Source organism: Rana temporaria, chromosome 7, assembly GCF_905171775.1.
Source record: "Rana temporaria chromosome 7, aRanTem1.1, whole genome shotgun sequence".
Lineage (NCBI taxonomy): Eukaryota > Metazoa > Chordata > Amphibia > Anura > Ranidae > Rana > Rana temporaria.
This window is the reverse complement of record NC_053495.1, coordinates 30,617,893-30,640,935: the sequence shown is the minus strand read 5'-3', so window position 1 is coordinate 30,640,935 and position 23,043 is coordinate 30,617,893. Positions and strand designations below refer to the sequence as shown.

General features: G+C 44.1%; 2 protein-coding genes across 2 annotated transcripts in view; one reads left to right on the top strand and one right to left on the bottom strand.

Annotated features, from left to right (window-relative positions):
* Positions 1-787: 787 nt before the first annotated feature.
* On the bottom strand, positions 788-14,340 carry C7H3orf49 (chromosome 7 C3orf49 homolog). Its single transcript, XM_040359170.1, has 5 exons — positions 14,020-14,340; positions 9,945-10,255; positions 7,984-8,114; positions 3,887-3,997; positions 788-1,617 (listed from the first exon to the last, which is right to left on the bottom strand). Exons 1-5 carry the CDS (start codon positions 14,127-14,129, stop codon positions 1,420-1,422), a joined length of 861 nt encoding a protein of 286 aa, XP_040215104.1. The 5' UTR covers positions 14,130-14,340; the 3' UTR covers positions 788-1,419.
* Positions 14,341-16,809: 2,469 nt separating this feature from the next.
* Positions 16,810-23,043, top strand: part of LOC120945194 (cadherin-related family member 3-like) — an 84,755-nt gene continuing 78,521 nt past the window's right edge. The window contains exons 1-2 of the mRNA XM_040359169.1: positions 16,810-16,919; positions 20,956-21,149. Of these exons, the coding sequence (XP_040215103.1) occupies positions 16,877-16,919; positions 20,956-21,149 (237 nt within the window). The 5' untranslated portion in view covers positions 16,810-16,876. The remainder of the gene's footprint in view (positions 16,920-20,955; positions 21,150-23,043) is intronic.

Genomic DNA, 23,043 nt, shown 5'->3' with positions numbered 1-23,043 from the left:
CATAATTGGCAATTGTGCAAAAAATTGAAGTGGCTAATCTTCATAGATAAAAGATGGAAAAAATCCAGCACCGAAGTGAGTGGAGGCTTACCAGAAGCAGTGGACCCAAAATAGGCATATACCTAGTGGGTCATATGCGCTTGTGATTGATGGTACCAGCATAGAGGTGAAGTCCAACGCAGGATCAGGGGAGGGCCAACTTGGAATCAACTTGTTGTGAACTTGGATCCATAAGGAGGTTCAGACATATTCAAATATGTGACATATTTGAATATGTCTGAACCTCCTTATGGATCCATGTTCTCAACAAGTTGATTCCAAGTTGGCCCTCCCCTGATCTTGCGTTGGACTTCACCTCTATGCTGGTACCATCAAGCGCATATGACCCACTAGGTATATGCCTATTTTGGGTCCACTGCTTCTGGCAAGCCTCCACTCACTTCGGTGCTGGATTTTTTCCATCTTTTATCTATGAAGATTAGCCACTTCAATTTTTTGCACAATTGCCAATTATGAACTGGTTTTGAGGATCTATTCAGTAGAGACTTTTTTTCAGTTTATGTTTGTGGATATTTTCATCATGTTTCACATGTACAGTTTTATATGATTGGTTATTTATCAACATATCCAATCTCATATTCACCTATATTTAGCGCTACACTTTATGTTCTATTTGTTTATTTTTGGCAGGATTGATCTATTCTGTGGTGTTGGCTGCAATTTATATGGTTAATTTAGTAGCGCGGTGTTTGTTTATACTTTTAGTATAGCATTTTTTCTACACATCGCTAAATGGGATGGGCTCAGGTAACAAAAAGGGGGGTGTCTGGGGGTAGCTGCAGCAAATAAAAATTTTCACCTCAATGCATTGTAACCTTGGGACTTTATAATCACTTTAATTTCACCTTCCCCATTGACATTAATACTGAACTCCAAGCAAAGCAGACATGGACAAACCCTTTGATCCGCTTAGACGGAGGAGGGTGGGTCTTCTTCCATTTTTTTTTTTTAGCGGACCGAAGCAGGGGTAGGCAGGTGTAAAGGACTCAAGTTTTGGTCCATAGAGCTGAATGGACCATCTGATCAGGTCGAAAATGCGGGGCAAAAAAAATGCGATTTTACATGTGTTGCCGCACCTGGTGTGAACAAGCCCATGGTGCATTCCATCCAAATGGTAGCTTCATTCATTTCTTACCATAATTTAGGGGAATTGAGAACTCTCACTTTCACTCAATCCTAATGGCACTGTTTTCTCTTTACAATATAGTCAATCACTTTTTATTTTTTTGTCTTATATCTATATTTGCTTATGTACAAAAAGAGCAGAAAAACTGGTTTGCTGTGTTATTATTTGCAAGCTTTGACCATCAGTTTTATGGAACACTGGGCTGATCTCAGCCGTCCGCTGGGTATATTATCCTAATAACAGCAGCAGATACACGGAAAACAGACATTCTTAAACTTGTACTTTCTGGTGTTCTTTTTGGAGATTCTCTGGAATTGCTTTGAACATTGAAGGATTTCATCTCCCAGAGACTGACATTGACGTAACTCCTCGTGTCTCTGCTCCAAGAGCTTGCTGGATTTCTCAGCTATTGTTTCAATAAGGTCATCCACCTGTAATGTAGAAGGAAATGTGTGATGTTACAAGTTCTCCAGCCAGGGCAGTATTGAAGTTTGGAGTGTCTTTTACGTTACATTGGAGCAGTCTTCACTGTGAGACCCATCCCCGCTCAAGGTTTTCTTTGAAAACATGCCTGCTGGGTCCTGATTTAATATGCTTGTGCCCCTTGGACCCATTCATTCCAATAGGAGAGCTAAGCTGCCAGAGGCTGCCATGGTTACAGCCCCCCTATAGGAATGTATAGGGCTACGGTTTGCATGGGCACTAAGAAAAGGACCCAGCAGTGAAGCTTTCAGAAGAAAGACTTGCAGGGTTGCACAGTGAAAATCACTGGAATGGTGAGGAAGGCAAGTATGTAACCAGTTGGGCTTCACTCCTTCATTTAAAGATGATGTCCAGGTATGAATATTTTACATAGTTACAGTGGTCCATCTTGGACCATTGTAATTATACAAATACCATACTTGGCCAATCCATCTAAAAGCTGGAAATCGCTGAAGTAGGTACCCGATACTAGTCTCAAAGAATGCAAAGCATTCTTTGATTGATCGGGTTGGAGAGTGCGTTCACCACCCAGCCACTCCACCTTGTCCAATCAGAGCATGCATTGAGAAAATGCAAAGCCTTTTCTAAAGGGCATCGGTGCTGAGCGGGCAACCTCCTGTGTTAAGTAAGCAGCAATGCAGCCACTTAGTATGGGACCTGCTAGTTAGTGGAGATTACTATAGTAGCAGTGCCTACTATAGTGATTTCCAGCTTCCAGTGGGGTTGGCCAGGTAAGGTAAATGCATCAATAAAGGAAGGGCAACCCCTAGAAGTCTCACATCTATGGTGTCCTACTGCAATGAATGGAGTGGCAACCGCAGCCTGGACTCTGACCAGGTCACGCCCCCAATGTGTTTCACTCCGCCCCCCAGAGCCGAGTCATGGGGATCCCCATAAAAAAATATGCATACCTGGAATTCATCTTTAACCACTTCAATACCAGACACTTTCACCCCTTTCCTGCCCAGGCCAATTTTCAGTTTTTTAGCGATGTCGCACTTTGAATGACAATTGCGCGGTCATGCAACACTATCCAAATAATTTTTTTTCCCAAACAAAAGAAACCTCTTTTTTTTTGTTGAATACTTTTAAAAAAGACTGAAAATTTAGAAAAAAAAATATCTTTATATATATACACACACACACACACACACACACAATTTTCCAACTAAATAAACTTTCTTCATAAATTCAATATAAAGTAAAGTCAATATGTATTCTGCTACATTTCTTTGGTAAAAAATAATCCAAATCGGTGTGCATTACAACTTGTCCTAAAGAGTTGTCCTTTAGGCTGGGTTCCGACTAGTGCGAGTGTAACTATGAATTGCATGAAGATTTCTCTGCATCCAATTCGCATGACAGGAGAGTGTGCCGGCTCTCAGTTGAGCTGGTCCACACATCTCCATGGTGACTGCGAATTGCACAGAGGTCTTGTGCGTCTTGTTCTGTTTCAGGTCCGAATTCCAGCAAAAATTTGGGCTTGATTCGTCCCTGAAACCGAGAACAGGGAAGCACTAGACCCCTGCTGTGAGCAGGGAAGGGCTGGGCCAGGTGGCAGGGTGGCAATTGCCTCTCAGGCCACCCTAACTTATGTTCAAAATGCCTGCTACCATTTTATTTTTTATTCTGGTCTTGGAAGTCGGGCTGACCACTAGCTGTTGCATTCCAGGAGTTGTAGTCCACGCTCAAGCTCCCAGTGGGTGGAAAACAGAGCAGCGCAGAGGAAACTACAACTCCCAGGGATGTAGGACTGGGCGCTGACTGCAACTTGACCCCAGGACCAGGAGCATTACCTAAGTGTTTCTGTCTTTGTCTGACAAAATAATACTCTTGGATGCCTAAACCTTAGGTTTCGATACTCTTTCCCCTACACCTTCTAGGATGACAAGTCAAGATGACACTAGGTGCGCACCACCCTGGAAAGTAATAATCACTACTATTATATGTACTGTCCCTGGCAGTCCTGCCACCCAAGGCCACTGCCTGTGTTTGCAGAAATGCATCCCTGATTGTATGAATGTTATACAGTAGGTACAACAGAGAAGCATTTGTTCCTAAAGTATTTACCCATGAATGTTATTAAAAATGATTTTACAATAATCAAACCTGTGTTGTGTGCAGTGGCCTTATCAGTGATCTACACAGCATTCACCTCTTTTGTATGGACAAGCTGTCTGATACAAGCATCATTATCTGTTCAGCATGATGATTTACCTGCATCTGTAGGCCATGCACTGTATACTCAGACTGCTGCTTCACCTTCTCCACAGCCTTCTTCTTCCGTCTCATCAGCACAAAGTATCTCTTTTTAGAGGAATATGAGCCCTACACAGAGGAGAGAGAGACTATACTAATTAATTATAGCCAAATAACACATTCTAGCTGTAACTGTGTGCCAGCATAGCAACACTAAACTCTGGTTTAAAAAATACTGTATATACTTGAGTATAAGCCGACCCGAATATAAGCCGAAGCACCTAAATTTAAAACAAAAAACTGGGAAAACGTATTGTCTCCAGTATAAGCCTAGGGTGTCCATTTGTATGCCTTAGTGTGTCCATGTGCGTGCCTCACTGTGTCCATGCCTCACTGAGCCCATGCCTCACTGTGCCCATGCCTCACTGTGCCCATGCCTCAATGTGTCCATGACTAGACTTAAGTTTAACATGGGAGTATATAGAAGGGGTGCCCGGCCATAGGTCCCTCAGACAGGAGAACTGGGGCTACATGTGTGCCCAGTTTTGGGTCCAGGGGATCTACGGCCGGCTGGTACCGGGTCCCCAAATTTACCGGAGAAATTACCATTTAACATGGGAGTCTATGGAAGGGGTGCCCGACTTTGAAAAATCGCTGCTCCCCGGCCGTAGGTCCCCCAGACAACAAACTTTGCACACTTGTAGAGGAAGAGTGGGGCTACATGTGTCCCAAGTTTGGCCGGTACCGGGTCCCCAAAGTCCGGGAGATCAGGCGCAAAATGTGACTCGGGTATAAGCTGAGGTCCTCTCATCCAACACCAGTGCCTGACCTCACAAATGCACTTCTGGAAAAATGGTCAAACATCCCCATAGACACTCCTAAACCTTGTGGATGGCTTTCCCAGAAGAGTTGAAGCTGTTATAGCTGCAAAGGGTGGGCCCACTCAATATTGAACCATACAGACTAAGACTGGAGTGCCAGTAAAGTTCATGTATATGTAAAGGCAGGTGTCCCAATACTTTTGGTAATATAGTGTATGTGCACACTGGGCATCATAAAGCTTTAGCCCTTTTTTTCCTCTACCTGGGACAAAAAGACAAAAAAAACTATTTAACTTGCACCACTGGTTATCATATTTTATCATTTTATAAGCTACTTATAAGATGATGCTTGGCATTTAAAAAAAAATACACATTTATAAAGCAGTACCACTTGTAACCAAAAGATGGCAGTGCAATATCACTCATGTCACATTGATGTATCCACTAAATCTGAAGATGATCATTTTGTATACTTGCAGAGTATGAAAAAATTATTAGGTGAGCCGACAAGTCTGTGGAGATCTTTAATAAAACAGAGCCACAAAATATGGAGAAGCATTGCATATAAAATAATGCCACTGAAAGTAGACACCGGTCCCATATTGCACGTAAGACATAGAAGCATATTATTATTATTATACATGATTTACATAGCGCCAACAGTATACGCAGCACTTTACAATGTAGAGGGGGGACAGTTCAATACAGAAGGGACAGGACTAGTAGTAGTAGTAGTTTTGGTGAGTGGCCTGTTTCTTACTATTAGTGGTATATTAATTATGGGCTTTCCCATTTATAAAAGATGTTTAACAGTACCCTTCACTGGAAACACCTGAACTCAATAATTTGGTTGGGTGTCTATATTTTTGTGGGCAATTGGTATACCTAATTTACATGCTGCATATAATAGTCTCTACAAATGTAACCTTGAGATCAAGAGTCCATCTCCACATAGACAGAAATTACTTTAAAAATGACTTTTAAATTTGGCTCTGGGAAACTTAACAATAATACTGTAGGTCTAAGGGACATAGAGAAGAATATCTACTTACCCAATCCATGGCACCTCCATGCTTCTAGACCAGTCCCTACCAGTGTTGCCAACTGTCCGTATTTTTACGGACAGTTCGTAAAAATTGGCACTTAAATAACAAATAGCAGAGATCGGTTCGGCTTGGAACTGCGCATGGAGATTGGAGGCAGCGGGTGATTGGGGGCAGCGGGTGATGGTGGCTGCGGTGGCACCGCAGAGGGGGATGGAGGCAGGGGGAGATTGGAGGCAGGGGGTGTTAGTGGCAGGGGGTGATTGGAGGCAGGGGATGTTGGTGGCACCGCAGAGGGGGATGGTGGCACAGCAGAGGGTGGGGGATGGAGACGGGTTGTTGGTGGCACCGCAGAGGGTGATGGAGGCAGGGGACGATGGAGGCAGGGGGTGATTGGAGGCAGGGGGCCTGGGGGAGATTGGAGGCAGGGGGAGATTGTGGCACCGCAGAGGGGGGTGAAGGCAGGGGGTATTGGTGGCAGAGGGGGATGGAGGCAGGGGGTGATGTGACTGAATAATTTGAATAATTTGCCCTTAATTTATCGAAAATAACCTTTTTACCTTAAAACCACATTGCCATTTGCCTAACGTACTTGTTTGTAGCCTAAATACTGAAATTTTCACCTAAAAATGTAATTTAGTAACTTTTGTGAAATGCCAGTAAAAACGTGGCTGCGCCAGTAAATTTCCAGTGTCGTGCCAGTAAATTTCAGTCTGGTAGGTTGGCAACACTGGTCCCTACAGCTTTTTCTCCCCTATGCTATGAACGATCTACAGTCCCGATGTCTACAAGGCCGATGCATGGTCTGTAGCCCTCCAATAGACATGATGATGCTGAGGGACAGTCCACTGCCAGAACACAGGGGAGCGCTATTAACTGGGGGGAGCAGAGGATCGCAGAGGTAAAAGTGCTTTTTCTTTCCCCTAGATCAGGGGTGTCAAACTCAATTTCTTCATGGGCCGCATCAGCATTATGATTTCCCTCAAAAGGGCTGGTTCTATCTATAAGAGTAGATGTCCAGCGCATCCCCTCACCTTACATTAGACGCTAAGAGCCACCCCACCGTCAGAAGTTGAGTCCCCCACTCTCCCTTACATCACTGTGCACCCCCCTTTCCTTATGCTGCTGCTGGGAAGAATCTGAATGCATTGCTTAAGAACAGAAAGCAAGGGTCTTGAGGAGGACCAGAGGAGGGCTGGAGATTTTCTGAGGTGTGAGGGCCACATGAAATGGCCTTGAGGGCCGGATTCGGCACGCAGGCCTTGTAAATAAAGTTGAACGGCTAGTGGCTAGTGAAGGGGGGGAGGAGGCTTGGGTGGTCGGGGGGGGGGGGGGTGCGGGAGTTGTCCGGCTGATATGGGAGAGACCTGTCAAAGTGGGCCAGTCTGGATGAAGTCCAGGGACAAATTTCTGTCCCAGTCCAGCCCTGCCTGTGCCCTAGATTAAACGAGCAGTAAACCCTTGCAGTATTGATGCAGCCCCACCACATGGGACCATTTCTAAGTTTCCCTGGAATTGAACTTTAATAATTTGCTAACATAAGATCCTTCTTCTGAAAGGTGTAAGAGTTTTTAACTATAACAATAAATCTGGATGTTTTATAGGGGATTTCCCTAGGAGTAATGATGTATTTTCAATCTAATTGGAGTTGCTCAATCACCTTTGGAGTTTTACTTTGGGTTTTGGAAAAAGCCATTGAGAAGTAGACATGTGCACACTGAAATATTTTGTTTCACAATTTCGTTTTCGTCCGAAAAAATTTATTTAGTTACTCCCGAAATTCGTTTTTATTTATTTCCCTTTTTCGTAAAAAAAATGCATTCGTCCGAAAATCCAAATTAAGGTCGAATATGTCATTGAAGGCTTATGGTGTCTGTCGAATCTTCTAAGAAAAAAAAAAAAAGAAGATTCGATAGAATCTTTAAAAAAAAATAAAAAAATTTGACTCTTCATGTCTCTCTATGTCGAATCTTTTCTCTTTATGTAGAATAATATTGGACTAATAGAGTTAAGGTTAGGCACATTCGACCACAACAAAAACGAAAAGAAAGCATTTGTTTATGTCGGATCTTTCGGTTTTCGTCTTCTGTGCTTTCGTTATCGTTTGTTAAAAAGATAACGAAAATACCTGAAATTCGGACGAAAATGCATTCGGACGAAAATTAATGCACATGTCTATTGAGAAGTGGATGAGCTGTCACTGTGTCATGATACGTTTATAGAGAGCCCTTTGGTAGCAATGGACCTTTACCTTCTGCAGGCCGGTGGGAAGCGAGGTGACAGACACACGCCTTGTCATTCTCTTGGAGCGCACGATGAGGTTGTCCGTCATGAGTTTCTCTGTCTCTGCCTCTACAACATTAACATCCAGTTGGAGAATTGCTTGCAAAGAAAAATACTCTTTTAAGTTACACTGAACAGATAACAGTAGTTACATGGCAGAAGTAAAAGATACTGGGCCGCAATGCAAGGTTCGGCTGGGAGAACACACAGTGATTATTGCTAGTGGCTATTGCTGCTGGACCAATGTAACTTTGCAAAAAGGACCCTTTCACACCAGTTTTTTAGGTGGACCTGAACGGGCGCTCCGTGCTCCTCTATGGTGACATGCCCGCTGACATCCAACCTGCTCCGACATGCCAAATTGTGACGGAGGAAAACCCTATTTTCCATCTGTCTGGCGGATCGGGTCGGGTGACAACGGACTCGACGGTCCGTCGTCATTCGATCCCCCATAGGGGAGAGCTGCGCTCTGGCAGGTCGGTCCCTGCAAAGTGTGCAGAGACAGACCTGTCATCTGCTGGCTTAGCGGGGATCGACTGAGTGATCCCCGCTGAGCAAAGCGGAGCCCGAAAACGGTCCGCCCCTTGTGAAAGAGCCCAAACTCATACCTAACCTTCAGTGTACTCTGTCAAATAATTAGGACTACTTGTCCAGTAAAAAAATCCAGGGATTTTTTTTTTTACTAGTAATGGCGGCAATCAGAGACTCTCTGCCTGTCGCCACTGCCCACCTCACAGCCTGTCAAGTCTCACTCTCCGGGCCCCGGCTACAACTGGGTGGGGAGTGGAGGAAGATCACTCCGCCAGGGAAGGCAAGGAGATTAGCAGGCTGGTGGCTGCCCGGGACTTGAGCCAAGGCAGAAGAACATGTGAGCGGAGCTGAATGGGCATGCAGGGCCGGCCTTTGGGGTGTGCGAGCTGTGCGGCCGCACAGGGCGCCATGGGCAACAGGGGCGCCATGCAGCCATCACAGCTTGCAGAATGTGAGTCGCAGTCAGTTACTCATATGATCATCACAGGAGTCTGACTCCTATGAGTCACAGCAGCAGGCGCTGCCAGGTCTCCCTGCCCTGGGACTGGGTGAAGAGCAACGCATCGGTTGCGGCACCTGAAAAAAATGGCTGCTGCCGGCCCCGACAGGCACACTGCACATGTGCTGCCGCTGCACGGGAAAGCCAGAAAACGCTTGGCTATTCTCGGGCAGACGGTGCATGCGCAGGGGCGTCTAAGCGCCTGGCGGTGCCATTTTTAAATGCAAAGCCGCACTGTCCACCGAAAGGTAAGTCAGTTTAGGTGACCAGAGGGCGAGGGGTGAAGATGGGGGGGCGCCACATGATTAGCTCGCACAGGGCGCCTGAACACCTAAGGCCGGCCCTGTGGGCATGCACCCGAAACTGAAGAAATATTCCCTCCGCTCCAACCAGCACATGATCATCAGAAAGGGGCACAGATAATGGAATAAAATATACCCCCCCTAAGCTAGTAGGAGCGGGGGGGTGATTGTAAATCAGATTTTTTTTTAATTAATTCTGCACTGACTGTCCCTGAAATTGCACCAGCCCCTGTCCAAATCCAATCCGGGGACAAAACTGGGGACAGACTTGGTTCGGTGGACAGTGTCCTCCATCTGGGGACTGTCCCCGGGAACCAGGGATGTCTGGTCACCCTAATCTATGCATCAGTGTAACCCTTGTCCCACCCTTCACCATTGTCCATCAAAACAAAACTGCAGTCATAAACTGCTCATGTTTTCATTCCTGGAACTGAAGGACACTTCTGTCCGGCACATCTCACCTACAATAAGAATCTCACATCTGTGTTGAGGTCATCGGTCTACACTTCACTTTAACACTTTACTTAGGTGACACAAATGCCTACAGAGACCTTACAGATTACAATTGCAGTTTTAACAAACGACTGACCATCTTACCAGCCTGTGATATCCTCCTCCGTGACCCTTTGGCTGTCTGTCGTGTCAGTGGCAGATGCTGGCGATGCTCTTTTGGGGATGCCATGGGTGAACAATTCTGAGAAGATGAGGCATTGCTGAGTTTCATGGATTGGTGTTCCTTTACTTTAGATTGAATGATCTTGCCCAAGAAGAACTTCATTTTATGACCGAGACCTCTCTTCTTCTGTTGTGAGGCTGTGAAAGATCCGGAGTCACTGTCACTGCTTTGTTCCTCCTTTGGGACCAGAACATTTTGGTTCACTAGATTCTCACAAACAGTTCTATGCCACCTAAATGAAAAAAGACAAAATATGCCAGGGATATCATCATAGATGTGCGCAGACTATGGCATTAGGGTGTGCACCCAAAGCTCAAACACACGTGTGCGTGTGTGTATATATACAGTGGGGTAGATTCAGGTAGATGGGCGCCTAGTTACGGCGGCGCAGCGTATTGTATTTACGCTACGCCGACGCAACCAAGGCCGGATTTGCTCTCCCTGCCTCCCCAAGGCCACGTTCCGCAATGCACCCCCTCCTCGCCAACCGAACTACCCCCCCCCCTAAATCAACGGAGAATGGCAACCGGATGGCAGGGGCGGCACGGTTAGTTCAAATATTTTTTTATCTTTTTTTTTTACTTTTTTATCACTTTTTTTTATTTTTGTATAATTTTCTTATTATTTTTCTTATTCTTTACTTTTTAATTACTTTTTAATTTTATTAATTACATTTTTATTTCCTATTATTTATTTGTTTTTTTATCAATTTTTTTCACTTTTTTTCTATCATACAGGAGAAAACAATTCCCTGTGTGATAGCAATTGGAGGTGACAGGTTCTCTTTATTGACCCTGTCACCTCCAAAGCAGGAGTCCTAGCACTGTGCTAGAACTCCTGTCACAGCTGAGATGGGAAGAGCACAATTTACCCCTCTCACTGTGTACATCGGCAGCAGGAACACTTACTGCCCTTAACTGTATGTTACGGGTGTCGGGGGAATCCATGCTACTGCCGCCCGTTGGCCCCCTGCCGCCCGTTGGCCTGGCCTCAGTGGCCTTGTGGGAAATCCGGGCCTGGACGCAACTTACAGGAGCAAGTGCAGTATTCACAAAGCACTTGCTCCGTAAGTTGCGGCGGCGTTGCGTAAATGGGGCCGGCGTAAGCCCGCGTAATTCAAATGTGGAAGGGGGGGCATGTTTTATGCTAATGTGTTATGACCTGACGTGATTGACGTGTTTTACGAACGGCGCATGCGCCGTCCGTGTACATATCCCAGTGTGCATTGCTCTCAAGTACGCTGCAACGACGTATTGGTTTCGACGTGAACGTAAATTACGTCCAGCCCTATTCGCAAACGACTTACGCAAACGACGCAAACAATTCAAATTTCGAAGCGGGAACGACGTCCATACTTAACATTGGCTGCGCCACCTAATAGCAGGAGCAACGCTACGTCGAAAACGACTTACGCAAACGACGTAAAAAACTACCGCCGGGCGCACGTACGTTTGTGAATCGCGTATCTAGGTAATTTGCATACTCTACGCCAAAAACAACGGAAGCGCCACCTAGCGGCCATCGTGAGAATGCACCCTAAGATACGACGGCGTAAGAGAATTACGCCAGTCGGATCTTAGGCTAATGTCGGCGTATCTTGCTTTCTGAATACAGAAAGAAGATACGCCGGCGCAGATTTGAATTTACGCGGCGTATCTATAGATACGCCGGCGTAAATTCTCTCTGAATCTACCCCAGTATATATAGCTCAGTGGAGCAGTGGACGGTGTCAGTAAGTAAGAGATTTATGTCAGTAGTTTATTTTTATTATTTTTTTATCATAACTTAACCCCTTGATCGCCCCCTAGTGTTAACCCCTGCCCTGCTAGTGACATTTATCAGTAATCAGTGGCTATTTTTAGCTCTGATCACTGTATAAATGTCACTGGTCCCCAAAAAGTGTCAAAATGATCTGATCTGCCTGCCGCAATGTCGCAGTCCCGCTAAAAATCACATATCGCCGCCATTACTAGTAAAAAAAATATATATATGATAATAAAAATGCCATAAATATATCCCCTATTTTGTAGACGCTATGGGCCAGATGGGGCGTGTACCATTTAAATTAGGCCCGTTCCCGCGCCGAACGTTCTGCGCATGTTCCGTTTGGAAATTTCCCGCCGTGCTTTGCGCAAAATTACGGCGCCCCGACGTGTTTTTTGAATGGCGACGTGCGTAATGTACTTTCGTATTCCCGGACGTCTTACGCAAAAAAAAAAAATTGAAATTCGATGCGGGAACGACGGCCATACTTTAACATGGCTGGTCTAAATCTAAGCCATGAAATAGCAGGCTTAAGTTTGCGACGGGAAAAAACGACTAGCGACGACGTAAGAGAATGCGACGAACGCGCGTACCTTCGTGGATCACCGTAAACAGCTCATTTGCATACCCGACGCTGGAAAACGACGCAAACTCCACCCAGCGGCCGCCGGAGAATTACACCTAGGATCCGAAGGCGTATGAAGCGTACTATGCCAAAAGCCGTCGTATCTTGGTTTGAGGATTCCAAATCAAGATATGACGCGGCAAATTTGAAAATACGCCGGCGTATCAGTAGATATGCCGGCGTATTTCTGCTGTGAATCTGGCCCTATAAGTTTTGCGCAAACTAATCAATATACGTTTATTGCCTAAATATGTAGAGGAATACATATCGGCCTAAACTGATGAAGAAATATTTTTTTGGGACATTTATTATAGCAATAAGTGAAAAAATATTGTTTTTTTCACATTTGTTGCTCTTTTTTTGTTTATAGCGCAAAAAATAAAAACCGCAGAGGTGATCAAATACCACCAAAAGAAAGCTCTATTTGTGGGAAAAAAAGGACATACATTTTGTTTGGGTACAACGTCGCACGACTGCGCAATTGTCAGTTAACCACTTAACGCCCACCGCACGACTATTTACGTCCACAAAATGGCACCGACAGGCAGATGGGCGTATATATACGTCCCTGCCTTCTAGCGGGTGGGGGGTCCGATCGGGACCCCCTCCGCTGCGTGCGGCGGGCGGATTCCCTCGGGGAGCGTTCCGGGACGACGGCGCGGCTATTCATTTATAGCCGCTCCGTCGCGATCGCTCCCCGGAGCTGAAGAACGGGGGAGAGCCGTATGTAAACACGGCTTCCCCGTGCTTCACTGTGGCAGCGTATCGATCGAGTGATCCCTTTTATAGGGGAGACTCGATTGATGATGTCAGTCCTACAGCCACACCCCCCACTAGGTGAACCCTAACTCCTACAGCGCCCCCTGTGGTTAACTCCCAAACTGCAACTGTCATTTTCACAATAAACAATGCAATTTAAATGCATTTTTTGCTGTGAAAATGACAATGGTCCCAAAAATGTGTCAAAATTGTCCGAAGTGTCCGCCATAATGTCGCAGTCACGAAACAAATCGCTGATCGCCGCCAATAGTAGTAAAAAAAAAAAAATTTATAAAAATGCAATAAAACTATCCCCTATTTTGTAAACGCTATAAATTTTGCGCAAACCAATCGATAAACGCTTATTGCGATTTTTTTTACCAAAAATAGGTAGAAGACTACGTATCGGCCTAAACTGAGGAAACATTTTTTTTTTAGATATGTTTTTGGGGGATATTTATTATAGCAAAAAGTAAAAAAAGCATTTTTTTCAAAATTGTCGATCTATTTTGTTTATAGCGCAAAAAATAAAAACCGCAGAGGTGATCAAATACCACCAAAAGAAAGCTCCATTTGTGGGGAAAAAAGGACGCCAATTTTGTTTGGGAGCCACGTCGCACGACCGCGCAATTGTCTGTTAAAGCGACGCAGTGCCGAATCGCAAAACCTGGCCTGGGCATTTAGCTGCCTAAAGGTCCGGGGCTTAAGTGGTTAAAGCGACAGTGCGATCTAGCAAACAATGGCCTGGTCATTAAGGGGGTAAATCCTTCCGGTCCTTGAGTGGTCAAGCTGCAAAAGTGGAAATACATTTTAAGGAGAGCGTAGGGTTTAGTGCTGGCAATACATACCTAGCCATGCCCTTTCTCTTTGTCTGTGGAGTATTACATTTATTCTGCTGTAAAAATCTTGCTTTCTTGAGCAGGTTTAAAGATTCCGATGAGCCTGATTGACGTTCCATGATATTGTAAACGGTTCATTTCCTAGAAGGTGGCACGATATCCAAAAATTGTCCTCTTCAGTTCCCAGTCAATGATTTGGACTTGACAAAGTGAAATCACTTATCCTACTTAATAGAGACAGTTCTTGCAGTTCTGGTCTGAAGAGCGGGGAGACGTTAGTTGCTTTGACGGAGAGAAAGCTTTTCCCAAACTCTCCTCGGCTTTAGTAGTAAGTGAAAGATTCATCACTGACTTGTGAGATTCCATTGACATCTCTGACCTGTTCTCGGGATGTGGACATGTCCTTGAAACAAATCTGAATTGTAATGACAGTGAACACTGTGTTCTGTTTCCTACATTGAAACCAGGACAACAGAGAAACACCCAGAAATCGGAAGACCACTTTATAAGGCCTGTGTTTAGTAGAGTGTAGTGTAGAGTAGAGTAGGGACTGGCCATAGAGGGATTACTTTGATGCACTGCATTACGTTAACTGACAATTGCGCGGTTGTGCGACATTGTACCCAAATAAAATGTATGTGCTTTTTCCCCCCCACAAATAGACCTTTCTTTTGGTGGTATTTGATCACCTCTGCAGTTTTTACTTTTTGCGCTGTAAACAAAAAAAAACCTGACAATTTTGAATAAAACAAAACAACATCTGTTTTTTAAAACCGTTATAGTGGTTGTAAACCTTGTACTACCACTTTTACCTACAAGCCGTCTGTCGCGGTGGAGGACGGGACTTGTAGTTCTCTCATTCCCAGATTCCTGTGAATTAATGACGTGTCTATGTGGGCAGATTCCCAATTGACATGAATGGCACTGTTTGCACGCAGATGCATGGAACACCTGTGCATCCCGTGCAGGCAACACATGGCCCTCACATGGGTGTACACTTATGTACGCCCGTGTGAATGAGGACTTAGCAATAATTTACTTTACATTTTTCTTCACTGAATTTTATTATCTCTTAGGAGACAGAATTTATTCACACTTACCGTGATATTATCCTACATTGACCTGGGATTGCATTATAAAAAATAAACAGCAGGTGGCAGTAAAAACCAAATTTCTGGACTGTGTAAACCAGCATTTCTCAATCTTTTTTTTAACACAGAGGAACCTTTGCTAATAATTATTATACCTACAGCTCACTGCACATTAGTGTGAACAATGGTTTGACATATAAGAAACAAATAAAAGAATAAGGAATTTGGCATACTCAACATATTTGGCATGCAGGGATGCTATACAGTGGAACCTTGAATTACGAGCATAATCCGTTCCAGAATGCTTGTAATCCAAGGCATATCAAAGCGACTTTCTCCATAGAAGTCAATGGAAATTAAGATAATTTGTTCCGCATTGACTTCTATTGCATGCAATACCGCATGTGGCCAGAGGTGGGGAGGCGCCGGAGAGACTCGTAAACACTCACAGACAACGCGGCTGAACTTGCAAACCCTCAGAAAGACTCGGAAACTGAGTATTTCCAAGTGTTTCAGAGTGATTCTAAGTATTTCTGAACGGCTCCGAACCGTTCCGAGTGTCCCATTTTTAGCAGACAGCAGGCTGAACCCCGCTGTCAGCTGATGTCACAGAGCTGGTCCAGGCTTGGGCATGGCCGTGACAGTGAAGTCAGGATCCGCCCACATGCCCGGCTCAGCCACACAGTGAACCATTGAGAGCCTAAGACGGCCGCTCCCACCCCCTCCACAGCCTGGTGCGTTAGTGAGCACGTGGGGGGGGGGGGCAGAGCAGACAGCGGTGACTGACAGTCACCAGCTCTCTGCACAGGGATCCCTGAGAACCGAGAAATCGTGGTGTTTGATCGCTGAGTTCTCAGTGTTAGAGCCGGCAGGGGGCAAATGCAGCATCCACCTAGATAAGTATGATTCTACCAAAACAAAAAAAAACATACAGTGGAACCTTGTTTTACGAATAACGTGGTTAACAAGCGTTTTGTAACACGAGCAACTTTAAAACAAAAATCCTGACTCGGTTTGCGAGTGTTTTCTCACAAAATGAGCAGAATTCAAGCTAATGTGGTGTGTAGTACCGCATTTGGCCAGAGGTGCGTCGGAGCCGTTCGGAAATACTCGCAAACACTCAGAAGTACTCCATTCCCAAGTGTTTCAGAGCCTTTCCAAAGGTTTCCAAGATCAGCCGTGCTGTCCCCGAGTATTTCCAAGGCTCTCTGGCGCCCTCACCTCTATCCACATGCGGTATTGCATGCCATAGAAGTCAATGCGGAACGGATTATGTTTGTTTCCATTGACTTCTATGGGGAAACTCGCTTTGATATGCGAGTGCTTTGGATTACAAGCATTCTCCTGGAACGGATTATGCTCCTAATCCAATGTTCCACTGTACTTCTTTTATGACTAATCATTTAAGTTCTGTAAATAAAAGAAGACACCCCAGAGTGCACATTTAAAACAAGTTAACAATGGCAGCCCCCCCCCCCCCCCATAGATTTATCTTGATTTTTTTCCCGCACAGATTGAGTCACAGTTTGTAGATGTCAATGTTTGCTCAGCCTCAGTCACAGATCAGCAGCCATAGATGTTTAGTAAGACTTTCCAAAGTTTTTTATTTTGTTTGTATTGATTGTGACTTCATCCAAGGCAAAGCTCTTGCTATAAAGAGTTTAATTGACGGAGGTGTGCCCCACTTATATAACAGTCTATTAATTGCCGTGTGATAATCAGATCACTTGCATTGTGTGTTCCGGGTGCAAGCTCTGCTGGACGACATTCTCGGGATGTCGCTGCTCCGGGTGACATTATTACTCAGCAGCATTCAAGGTGAGTGCAGGAGAGTTAGAAAAACGCTCTACTTTTATGAACTCCTTTTTCATGTTGTTGTTGCTGCAAGATTTTATCTATAGAAAAGGATATTTCGGAGGTGGCAACCAGGGCCGCCATCAGGGGGGTACAGCCAGTACACCTGTTAGGGGTCCGGAAGCCCACAGGGCCCCAGATGGTAACCCCCCCTTTTTTTATTTTATTTTTATATATATAAAAAAAAATGTAATATATTTTTATTTTATTTTTTATTAAAGGGCCAATTATTTATTTTTTTTAGAGGTCCAGAAGTCCCCAGGGCCCCGGATGGCAACCCCCCCCCCCCCTTTTTTTTTTTTTATAAAAATATATATATATATTTTTAATATATTTTTCTTTTTTATTAAAGGGTCAATTTATATATATTTTTTTAGGGGTCCGGAGGTCCCCTTTTATTTATATTTTTTTTATATATATATATATATATATATATATATATATATATATATATATATATATATATAATTAAAGGGTCTAGAGGTCCCCAGGGCCCGGATGGAAACTCCCTTTTTTTTATATATATATTTGTTTTTATTTATTTTTTATTAAAGGGCCCAGAGGTTTCTTTTTTTTTAATTATTATTAAAGGGCCCAGAGGTCCCGGATGGCAACCCCCCTTTTTTTGTAATTTCTTTTTATAAAAAATAATAATAATTTGTGTATATATATATATATATATATATATATATATATATATATAGGGCCCAGAGGTCCCCAGGGCCCCAGATGGCTACCCCGCATTTTTTATATATATTTATATTTTTCTTTATTTCTTCTTTTTTTTTGTAAAGGCCCCCCCCCCCGCTTCTCAATTCGTGGCACCCGCTTCTCAATTTCCTCCCGGTTCTCTGCTCCAGGGGGCCCATGCCTGAAGCTGTGTAAGGGGCCCCATAATTCCCGATGGCGGCCCTGGTGGCAACATTTTGATTTCCCCAATTATAAATGGTTCCAATACACCAAATAAAAATCATTTAAGTGGAACTTCACTCTCTCAATCAACATTGACTATTTCTAATCTTTATGCTGCAAGCAATAGTAAATGGATGAGAACGTATATCATAATTTGCTTGTTTTAAATTCTTTATTTAACATTTCTTCAGTTACCGTATTTATCGGGGTATACCGCGCCCCGGCGTATAACTTGCACCCCTAGCTTAGCAAGGTAAAAAAGAAAAAAAAAAGAAAACTTACATTTTTGCCCTGCGTCCATCGGCGGCCTTGTCCGGCGTCCGTCTGCGGCCTTGTGGGTGTCCGTCTGCGGCTTCCTTGCGAGGTGTCCGTCTGCGGCCGCCTATCCAGGTGTCCGTGTCCGTCCAGCGTGTCAGTCTGCGGCCTCCATCCAGGTGAGCGTGTCCAGTGTTCGATTTTGGCGCGAGCCGAGAGGAGACGGATTTCCTGTGTGTTCGGCTTCTCTCGGCTCCTCTCGCGTGGCTGCGGGCGGAGCCGAGCGTGGCCGAGTGCGCAGTACACTCGGCTCTCGGAGAGACAGAGGGGATCGGCGTATATCGCGCACCCACGATTTCCCCCTGATTTTAAGGGGAAAAAAGTGTGCGGTATACGCCGATAAATACGGTACTTTCTGTATCCTATGCCTAGGCAAATGATGTCATACATCTCAGAAGTCTTCAGCAAGGGAGGAGGAGCTTTCTCAGCTAAGCACACCCTCTTCTGCTTGCATGCCTGAGCTAAGGGCAGATGGATTCCAGGAAGTAAGGTGTTTTTTTTTTAAAGTGACTTCTCAACAAAATAAAGCATGGAGACATGGATGGATGGGGGAGTTTGCTTTGAATAATAAAAATGAATTACATTTCATTTTTGGGTTGTGGTGCTTAGATGAAGTGTATTTCCACATTAACACCCAGTGGACATTTGTCTATATCTCAACCTATGTGACACACCTATGAAAACTGAAAAAACTTCCTCCCTTGCAGTTGGTTAACTCAGTGTTTCTCAACTCCAGTCCTCAAGGCGCCCCAACAGGTCATGTTTTCAGGATTTTCCTTATATGAAACGGCTGTGGGAATTACTAAGGCAGTGAAACTGATCAAATCACCTGTGCAAAATAATGGAAAGCCCTAAAACATGACCTGTTGGTGCGCCTTGAGGACTGGAGTTGAGAAACACTGGGTTAACTGCTTGTTGCGCCTGGGGACCAGGCACAGTAGTTTTACTACTCAGCTGGAGTGGCCCTCCATACTGCGCATGCGCGGGCACTTCCTAATGGAGGGCACTATTCGATAGAACACCAGCAACGTTTTTTTATCCAGGCTTTATTGCCTTTAATCAAATGTAAATAGTTTTTTGGCTTTATTCAATAAAGGAAATATACAGTATTACACCATTGGAGATTTCTTTCTGTATGTCCTACCTTCTGGTTTTGGCTGGTTTGGATCCCCTATTGTGAGTTTGACCACCCTGGAAGATCTTCCCTTTCACCAGAGCGTTCCAGACGCTTCACTGTTACCCTGCAGAGGTTGTTCTGCCTGCCTGTTTCACCATTGTAGAAATAGTTGTTCCTCGCCATCTGTTAAGCTTCCCTGACCACAGGCAGGGCCACCATCAGGGTTGTACAGTCAGTACACCTGTAAGGGGCCCTGAGGTCCACAGGGGCCTGGATGCCAACTCCCCCTTTTTTTTTTCTAGTAAGGGGCCCGGAGGTCACCAGGGCCCCGGATGGCAACCCCCCCTTTTTTTTTGTTTTAGTAAAGGGCCCAGAGGTCCCCAGGGGCCCAGAGATCCCCAGGGCACCCGATGGCAACCCCCCTTTTTTTTTTATAAAAAAAATGTTTTAATTTTTTTTTTTTAATATATATCATTTTTTTTATTTCTTTTTTCTTTTTATTAAAGGGCCCAGAGGTCCCAGGGCCCAGACGTCTCCAGGGCCCCGGATGACTACCCCTCTTTTTTTATATATATATTTATTTATTTTTTTGTAAGGGGCCACAGGACAACCCCCCCAATTCGTGGCACCCCCCGCTTCCCAATTCATGCCCCCCCTCTGCTCAATTTTCTCAATTAGCGGCGGCACTCCCCCCCGGGTTCTCTGCTCCAGGGGGCCCATGCCTGAAGCTGTGTAAGGGGCCCCATAATTTCTGATGGAATCGACCACAGGGTGTATCCCTCCGTGTATCCCGCCGTGTATCCCTCCATGTATCCCGCCGTGTTTCTCTCCCCTTCCGTGCTCCTCCTCCACCCCCTGGAATTGTCAGGATCGGTAAATCCGGCTCCTTACTGCTCCGAATGGTCAGAGTCAGTGATCACTGACTCTGTCCATTCACATAACTGAAACATTGTAACCTGTGTTTACAATGTTTCAGTTTATGAATGAAGAAAAGACGCTGTCTTCTCTTCTTTCATTTTCAACGCAGCTGATGCTGCTGAGAAAGGGACTGGGGAACATGTGTCCCTAGTCCCTTTACCTGTCTCAAAGGGGAGATGTCAGAGGCCCCTGATATCTCACCAAAGCCCCCCAAACAGGGCTGAAAAAATAAATAAAATAAATAAAGAATAAAAAAACAAAAGAATAAAAAAATTATTGTAGAAAATAAAAAACACAATGACACGGTCCACCCCCCCCCTTAAAAAAAAGAAAGCATTATAATAAAAAAAAATAAAAACAAATTGTTAAAGATTAAAAAAAAAAAACTACTGACAAATGTGCCGCTGTCACATGAGATTAAAAAGAAGTATCGGTATTCGGTATCGGCGAGTACTTGAAAAAAAGTATCGGTACTTGTACTCGGTCTTAAAAAAGTGGTATTGGGACAACCCTAATTCTTACCCATCTCTCTAATCTATAAAATAAATCTAAAGATTGAGGGTTGTCCCAAAAGGAATGGGGAGGTGGAAGGGGGGCAGTGGAAGGACAAACTTTAAAAACAAAAACACAAAAAAAAGTGTTGGTTGGAGCTGAGTTGTAAAACACATTTTATGATTATTTCTTACAATTCCCAGAAAAAAATAACTATGACTGTGTTTTTTTTGTTTTGTTTTTTAGTGCTTTCAGCGGCACCAACCTTGTTTCTGCCCAGCAATGTGACCCTGTCTGAAGACGCCCCTCAGAGCACATTGGTTGCCAAGATGAATGCCACAGCCGCTCAACATGACAGAATAGTCGGTGCTCCATTTATAGTAAATTCAAATCCAGTGGTTCACCCGTTCATCATCATCCCTAAGGCAAATAACTGGGAGGTACTATACTGTATAAATATATTGTAATTACACTTATGGTTTGGATTTTGACAACACATAGGTATGGTATATTGTTAATGCTGGGGGGGGGGGGGGGGGGGGGGTTCTTGAAAGGCAAAGTTTTGAAAGGTGAAACTTTTTAAGAACACTGACCACATAACACAACCTCAGTGTAATTGTGGGAAAAAAATATTCTTATAGAGTTTCTAAAGTGGTAAAAAATTGGGAGCCATTCTTCCTCATAAGCCAATCTTGGCTCTAAATGATGGTGTGGTCACAGACACCGTATTCCTTCCATAGGTTTCCAATCTACTTCAGTTATGCCCCATACACACGGTCGGATTTTCCAACAAGAAAAGTCCAATGTGAGCTTTTGGTCGGAAATTCCGACCATGTGTAGGCTCCATCGGACTTTTCCTGTCGGAATCTCCACCAACAAAAATTTGAGAGCTGGTTCTCAAATTTTCCTATGAAAAAAATTCCGATCGCCTGTAGCAATTCCGACGCGCAAAATTCAGACGAATGCTCCGAAAAACAATTTGACGCATGCTCGGAAGCATTGAACTTCATTTTTCTCGGCTTGTCGTAGTGTTGTACGTCACCGCATTCTTGATGGAACTTTTGTGTGACCGTGTGTATGCAAGCCAAGCTTCAGCGGAATTCCATTGGAAAAAACATCCAAGGTTTTTTCCGACTGAAAATCCGACCGTGTGTATGGGGCATAAGGGTTCAAAACATGGACAGAAACCCTTTGTGACCAGAGGTCATTGATGGTGTCACGTACCTGATAGGAAATCGAGATGACAAGGGTACCCTCTCTTGTATCTTCTGTCCGAGCACCCCTGAAGGTGAAACAGAGGGTGCAAGGAGACAGGAGGAACATGAGTACTGGAAGATGTTGTTTGTAGAACCCTGAATTGAAGATGCCAACTTGGAATATCCAGTGGAATATGCGAGCAGAAGTGTCAGTCGAGGAGTCAGCTGGAGAATCAGCAGAAGTTAAGGGGAACTCTGGAGTTCAGGATGGCAGAGCTCACAAATGATATTAGCAGGCGTGTAGCAGGACTATGCATAGAAGCAGGCAGCTGCATCACCATGTAAGGCAAGTAGGCACTCAATAATGGCATGGAGCAGAATCGGAGGCAGAAGGAAAGTCACAGATCAAGCCAAGGTTATGAAGTACCAAATTGGGAGCTGGATCAAGGTCTAATGATCGTGGTGATACTTCACATGTGTGATTTGAACACTGTTTTCGTATGCGGTTGCTGGGGAATAGTATATATATTGTGTATGGAAAGGGGTTAATAGATAATATAGAGCTATATATAAAAAAATAAAAAAACGGTCAGAATTCTCTCCAAAACTACAAAACAAAGTCTTGTCTTGAGTTCTACTTTAATCCATTGGAAGTGATTAAAGAAGTAATCTTTATTTTAATGATTTGGAAGATTTAGAATTTCTACTAAGTGTCAGTGACTAATGTGATTAAAACAAATCAATACATCTCTTCAGAGCTTTCTCAGGTTACACATAAAACACGATCATTGATCTTTTAATAAGTTAATTACTGTAAAAGACTCCCTACACTTTCATTTTATCCTCCTACCCTGCAGCTTGTATTCTGCAGATAATCAAAGTAAACTTGATTTTTTTTTTTTAATGCAGATTTTAGGAATGTATACCCTTTGAATGAAAAATAAGATGTCTGCGCTGCCCAAAGTAGCCAATCATCTGCCCCGTTTATTTCATATCACCCACTGATAAAGGGAACATTGTTAGGACCTGATGGGTCCTGATGCAGACAATGCTTAAAGCGGGGGGTTTCGGGCATAAATTATTTTTTTTTGCAATCTCAATTACATTATTATAAATGTTCATTAAAACATATTAAAGC

What these genes read in the sequence shown, in the direction of transcription:
- C7H3orf49 (XM_040359170.1), bottom strand. Translation starts at nt 14,129, where the DNA reads ATGGAACGTCAATCAGGCTCATCGGAATCTTTAAACCTGCTCAAGAAA. An exon ending in GAGGAGGATATCACAGGCTG is followed by an intron (nt 8,115 to 9,944) that starts GTAAGATGGTCA and finishes TTTCTTTGCAAG; the next exon opens with CAATTCTCCAACTGGATGTT. An exon ending in TTCCCACCGGCCTGCAGAAG is followed by an intron (nt 3,998 to 7,983) that starts GTAAAGGTCCAT and finishes TCCTCTGTGTAG; the next exon opens with GGCTCATATTCCTCTAAAAA.